At 37.1% G+C, this 6,640-nt stretch overlaps 1 protein-coding gene across 1 annotated transcript in view; it reads right to left on the bottom strand.

The window, feature by feature from the left end:
- Positions 1 to 775: 775 nt before the first annotated feature.
- Positions 776 to 6,640, bottom strand: part of TACR3 (tachykinin receptor 3) — a 69,933-nt gene continuing 64,068 nt past the window's right edge. The window contains exons 4-5 of the mRNA XM_068975316.1: positions 2,713 to 2,909; positions 776 to 1,088 (exon numbers count right to left, since the gene is read on the bottom strand). Coding sequence (XP_068831417.1) covers positions 776 to 1,088; positions 2,713 to 2,909 — 510 coding nt within the window. The remainder of the gene's footprint in view (positions 1,089 to 2,712; positions 2,910 to 6,640) is intronic.

Below are 6,640 nucleotides of genomic sequence, written 5' to 3'. Positions count from 1 at the left end.
AGGAGGATCATCAGGATTTGCTTTGTCATTTTAAAGTTCTATCTTTGACTATTTCTTACTTTGGCTCTTTAAAATATGTAATAGTCAAGAACTAAATGATTACGTTTTTCTTTTGAAGCCACTTTCCCAGAAAAATAAAGAGAATAATGTGTGCAGCTACCTAATAATTTGATCAGGTTTCTTTTTCAATTATATTTCATGGTGAATATCTTTAAATCTCAAAAAAAATTTATCCTACAGAGTTAATTCTCTTTAGCTAAAATTTTCATTAATTTTTACTCTTAAAGGTTAATTTCCCATCATTTTAGTCGTAAAATAAGTCATATAACTTTTTTTCTTTAATAGCTATAGATGAAAAAGTTTCATTTTATATAGATTTTATTTTTATTCACTCACATCATTATATTTTTATGGTTCTTTAATCTTTTGGGGAAATCATATGTCACTTTAGTGTCACAAATATATATTGTAATTTTTCAATGAGAAAAATGAAACTCTTTACAAATACTTTTCAGAAATATTTTTCTGTTACATACAATCATTAAATTTTTCAAAGAATAAATTTAAAGCCCATTTTGTTTTTGAGGGGGCAAATACCTTAATAGTGTCTTTGTTAAACTCAAATGCTACCTTTCTCAGTTGAAACACAGTTGCCTAAAAATTGCCCTTCTTTTTTACAGAGAGTATGTAAGACAGGGCTGACAATCAGGAGAGTGTGGACACTATGGTGACACCATGATGGCCTCACTCTACTCTTTCCGCTCAGGAAATGGAGTTAAGAATATTCATCCACAGAAGTATAGGGTGAGCTTATGAAACTTGAAGTGGTGGAGCCAGATTTGGAATTCTGACGGGAGCAGCCACTGAAGCTTGGGTCTCTTGGAGGCACTCTCTTCTTCCGACTGGATCTGGTGTTATCTGCATCACTAGGGTCAAACACCACCGTCATGGACTCCATCCTGCTCACAGTGTACAGGCTGCTTTGCCGAGTCGGGTGAAACCTGGTAGTCTTGAGCTCCAGCTCATCATAGCTAGAAACTTCAATGAAAGGACACCAGCGGAATGCTCTCTTGAAGCCTGCCCGAAATCTGAGGAGAAGCAGGCCACAAGAAGAAAAAGTCATATTTTCAAGTGGAAATTTCCTTCAGCTTCTACAGAAAGCTCTGCTTAATGCAATCAAGCCAACTCATTTTTTGAATTTAATTTTCTAGTCTAAATTTTAGCATTTATGCCACAGTATTGGTACTAGTTTTCTAAGTCCTTTTTGTTTGAATTGAATCTTAATTTCCCATTGATTAAAAGCAAGTTGTCAAAGAGTAAAAGTGCAGTATCAATAGTCAATATGCCAAAGAAGCAGAGTAGGTTTCTTCAATAATTTTATACATTTGCATAAGTGATTTAAGCTTTCTGGGTACAGCCCTGAAAAATGACATAGTTTGAAATAGATTCTTACGGTAATAATTACACATTTATAAATTAGACTCATTTAATATTAAAATTAATTGCTCAGCTGGATGTTTTTATCTAATTGCATAAGAAAGTGCAAAATCCTTGGCTTTGTAAGCCATTAAATGAAGTTGATTAAAAACATATGCTCTGCTTTTGGGGTTATTTGAATTGATATATGGTTTGTGCAATTAGTGAAAAAAAGTAAGAATTAAATAATATTTTTAAGAAACTTAAGGAATGGTGTGGTAGGGGTCTAACGGAAAATAGAGCTGAGAATTTAGGTTGAGTAGCTACTTACACTAAGTCCCATTTCTACTTGTCTACCATATTGGTTTATTAAGGAAATTATTCACCTTATAAAATTTAACACTACCCCCTCCATGTGCTAACCTTACAACTAAGGTGTTTTTAATCTGGAAACAAAAGTTTACTGTTTTTTCCCAGTCTTAAATTTAATTGTGAATATTTCTCCTTTTCTTTCCAACTTCACTTTAAAACTAGCTTTCCCTCTTCCAGAGGTTACACCCTGTCTTACTCACTGACTTCATCATACTGGAGGGAGGTTTGGGATTCTTCTCCTTAGTATTGCTTCTGTTACTCTTATGACACCTTCTATTTTGAAGTCTATTTACAAAACACCCTTCTTAATAGAGTCCACTCACATATGCCATCATCTCTCCATCTGTGCATTTTTACAAAGTGTCTTCATTTCTTTGAGGACTTGAGCACACCTTCACCTCACCTCCTTTAATGATAGGACATTTTTTTTTTCTTTGACAAGTAATTCTGAAGAATTTGGAGAGAGAATTTGGCCTATATAGAAATCAGCCGTTTAGAACCCCCAAGAGCATTGTTTTGAGGGGGTAATTGTTAAGGTGAGATAGTTCATTAAATAGGGAGGAGTTGGGTTTCCCTGGTGTTTCAGCTGGTAAATAATCTGCCAGCAATGCAGGAGACCTGAGTTCGATCCCTGGGTTGGAAAGATCCCATGGAAAAGGGAACAGCTACCCACTCCAGTATTCTGGCCTGGAGAATTCCATGGACTGTGTAGTCCATGGGTTCGCAGAGTCAGATATGACTGAGTGACTTCCACTTTCACTTTTTCACTAGAAAAATACCTAGCTCTGTGCTCCTCTCAGTGAATTTTTCAAGTTTCCATTCCTTTTGAAATTTAACTGTGTACCAAGAAGCTTAAACAATATTATATGCTTTCAGTGAAGCCAGAAGTGACAAGGAACTTGTGTTTGGTAATCTTAGTTTTACCTCTTATTCAGACAGCAGTAGATGATGGGGTTGTACATGGTTGAGCTCATTGCCAGCCAAAAGCTAGCCAGATAGACCTGCTGAATATATTTCCACCTGTTTAGTTGTTGATAGATTGCAGTGAGGATGAAATAAATATGATAAGGCAGCCAGCAGATGGCAAATGTCACCACAACAATAATCATCATTTTTACAACCTGGAAAGAAAGAAAGAGGTCATTTTTGGCAAATATGGAAGTCATTATATTAGTTCTAATAGCTTACTGCAAATCATATTTTGCTACCGATACAATTAAATATATGGCTTGCCTAAGAAATAGTCAATAAGCCAAAAAATGGCAAGGCAATATCGGGATAGTTACCTAAGTTTCAAGAAAGCATTCTTCTGTCACCTGGTGAATGGGTGGCACTCACTCAAATATAAATATACTTTAATTGGCTTGAAGAAAATAAGTGTTTATAAAAACAACAAAGAGCCTGGGAGCAGAAAGGAGAAAGAGCTAGGATTTGGCTGTGCTAGCCTGCACTATAAAAGAGTGAAGACATTCTATCTAGAGAAACTGACTGTTGAGTGACAGTGGGGGTATATCAGACTGTAGGGGCTGAGCAAGTTCCTCTGTATTTATTATTGCCTGAATATGACTATTCAGATTTCTTTACTTTAATGCTATGCTCACTGGGAAACCTTCAGAATGTTAATTTGGTTTCTTTTGTAGTCGGATATTGGGAAAAGTTTCTCTCAACAGTGATAAAGGATATTCATGTTAGTCTGAGAAAATATCACTAACTTTAAATTTGTAAGTAGGCAGTTGGCTTATACACCTGGTCTACATATCAACTTCTGTGATTTTGGCAAGCATGGATTATTTCCTCTCTTTCCACACTTTTGAACTGCAATATGTTTGAAAGCTCCTGTCAAAGTAGAATGCAATCTCTCCTCCACTAGTCTTTAAATGCCTACAAAGCATAGAGAATTCTTAATTATCTTAATATCCCCAGCATCTAGCACAGTGTCTAGTGTATTGCTAGAGATAGATAATTAGATATAAGATGAATGAATAAGGAATGAGAGTACAATTTGTAACAGGAAGTTGAGTGGGAGGATGTTTTGTATGTCTCTAAATAGGATAAAATAGGATAAAATTTGCTAGACTCAAAGTAATCAACACAGTGATTACTGTGATCACAGTGATCGATACAGTGATTAAAGTGCATAGAAAACCAAGTGGCTTGGCTTGGCTTTCAAAGTGAAAGGGAAAAAATTAGTAACAATATTCTAGAATAACCTCATTTAATATTCCTCATTTACTCAACCAATCTGTTGAGTAAATTTGTTCATACGTTTTTTGGGAATTTGGAAAAAGTTTAAAATAATGCATATAAACAAAATGATTTTGAGGTTTATGCATAGTCATATTAGAACACAAAACGGAGAAAGTCCTGATGTAAATGACCTATGTAGCATCTTGAAACTATGAAAAGACATTATTTAAGTACTGGGTTTATCGTTTGATTGCAAGTGGAGATTCAGATGAAAGTTGACAAGGTTAAAAATCATAAGAGACATGATTCTAGAAATAGACAAAGCATGAAATGGATCAGTGTGGAAGGCAAAGCTTTCCCAAGGGTCTAATCATGGTAACATCTAGGTTTCTAGTAATAGGTGATAAAAATTGGCCATTAGAGCTGAAAATCCAGATCAGTTCAGTTCAGTTCAGCTGCTCAGTCGTGTCCGACTCTTTACAACCCCACGAATCACAGCACACCAGGCCTCCCTGCCCATCACCAACTCCTGGAGTCCACCCAAACCCATGTCCATCGAGTTGGTGATGCCATCCAGCCATCTCATCCTCCCTTCGTCCCCTTCTCCTCCTGCCCTCAATCTTTCCCAACATCAGGGATTTTTCAAATGAGTCAGGTCTTTGCATCAGGTGGCCAAAGTATAGGAGTTCCAGCTTCAACATCAGTCCTTCCAATGAACACCCAGGACTGATCTTTAGGATGGACTGGTGGGATCTCCTTGAAGTCCAAGGGACTCTCAAGAGTCTTCTCCAACACCACAGTTCAAAAGCATCCATTCTTTGGCACACAGCTTTCTTTGTAGTCCAACTCTCACATACACACATGACCACTGGAAAAACCATAGCCTTTATTAGATGGACCTTTGTTGGCAAAGTAATGTCTCTGCTTTTGAATATGCTATCTAGGTTGGTCATAACTTTCCTTCCAAGGAGTAAGCATCTTTTAATTTCATGGCTGCAGTCACCATCTGCAGTGATTTTGGAGCCCCCCAAAATAAAGTCTGACACTGTTTCTACTGTTTTCCCCATCTATTTGCCATGAAATGATGGGACCAGATGCCATGATCTTCATTTTCTGAATGTTGAGGTTTAAGCCAACTTTTTCACTCTCCTCTTTCACTTTCATCAAGAGGCTTTTGAGTTCCTTTCCACTTTCTGCCATAAGGGTGGTGTCATCTGCATATCTGAAGTTATTGATATTTCTCCCAGCAATCTTGATTCCAGCTTTTGCTTCTTCCAGCCCAGCATTTCTCATGATGTACTCTGCATAGCAGTTAAATAAGCAGGGTGACAATATACAGCCCTGACATACTCTTTTTCATATTTGGAACCAGTCTGTTGTTCCATGTCCAGTTCTAACTGTTGCTTCCTGACCTGCATACAGGTTTCTCAAGAGGCAGGTCAGGTGGTCTGTATTCCCATCTCTTTCAGAATTTTCCACAGTTTATTGTGATCCACACAGTCAAAGGCTTTGGCATAGTCAATAAAGCAGAAGTAGATGTTTTTCTGGAACTCTCTTGGTTTTTCGATGATCCAGCGGATGTTGGCAATTTGATCTCTGGTTCCTTTGCCTTTTCTAAGACCAGCTTGAACATCTGGAATTTTGTGGTTCACGTATTGCTGAAGCCTGGCTTGGAGAATTTTAAGCATTACTTTACTAGCATGTGAATGAGTGCAATTGTGTGGTAGTTTGAGCATTCTTTGGCATTGGAATGAAAACTGACCTTTTCTAGTCCTGGGGCCACTGCTGTGTTTTCCAAATTCGCTGGCATATAGAGTGCAGCACTTTCACAGCATCATCTTTCAGGATTTGAAATAGCTCAACTGGAATTCCATCACCTCCACTAGCTTTGTTTGTAGTGATGGTTCCTAAGGCCCACTTGACTTCACATTCCAAGATGTCAGGCTCTAGGTGAGTGATCACACCATCGTGATTATCTGTGTCGTGAAGATCTTTTTTGCACTGTTCTTCTGTGTATTCTTGCCACCTCTTCCTAATATCTTCTGTTTCTGTTAGGTCCATACCATTTCCATCCTTTATCGAGCCCATCTTTGCATGAAATGTTCCCTTGGTATCTCTAATTTTCTTGAAGAGATCTTTGGTCTTTCCCATACTATTGCTTTCCTCTATTTCTTTGCATTGATTGCTGAGGAAGGCTTTCTTATCTCTCCGTGCTATTCTTTGGAACTCTGCATTCAAATGGGTATATCTTTCCTTTTCTCCTTTGCTTTTTGCTTCCCTTCTTTCACACCGATTTGTAAGGCCTCCTCAGACGGCCATTTTGCTTTTCCAGATCAGTAGCTCACAAAATGTCATCATTAGCTACATCATGTAAAATGTTTTGATTTTTTTCCATGTTTTTTCAATTGCATTTTTTCTGAATAACTGTGTTCAGAATTCTGCATTTTATCTCTCTCATTTTAATGTATATATTTGTAGAATACAACTTAAGGGGCATATTTAAATATAATTTACATTTATACAATGCTTCACACATCTAACAACTTACTGATTGGTTTTCAATTGGACTTTAGGAAGCTAAGGCAAAGACCAAAAGACTTTACCACAGTGATTCATGAAATCTAAGTTAGATTTTTTAAAACCCAGACTCTTACATCTGTTTTTT

This window comes from Capricornis sumatraensis, chromosome 7, assembly GCF_032405125.1.
Source record: "Capricornis sumatraensis isolate serow.1 chromosome 7, serow.2, whole genome shotgun sequence".
Taxonomy (NCBI): domain Eukaryota; kingdom Metazoa; phylum Chordata; class Mammalia; order Artiodactyla; family Bovidae; genus Capricornis; species Capricornis sumatraensis.
The sequence above is the reverse complement of the archived record's forward strand: the minus strand, read 5'-3'. Positions and strand labels throughout refer to the sequence as shown.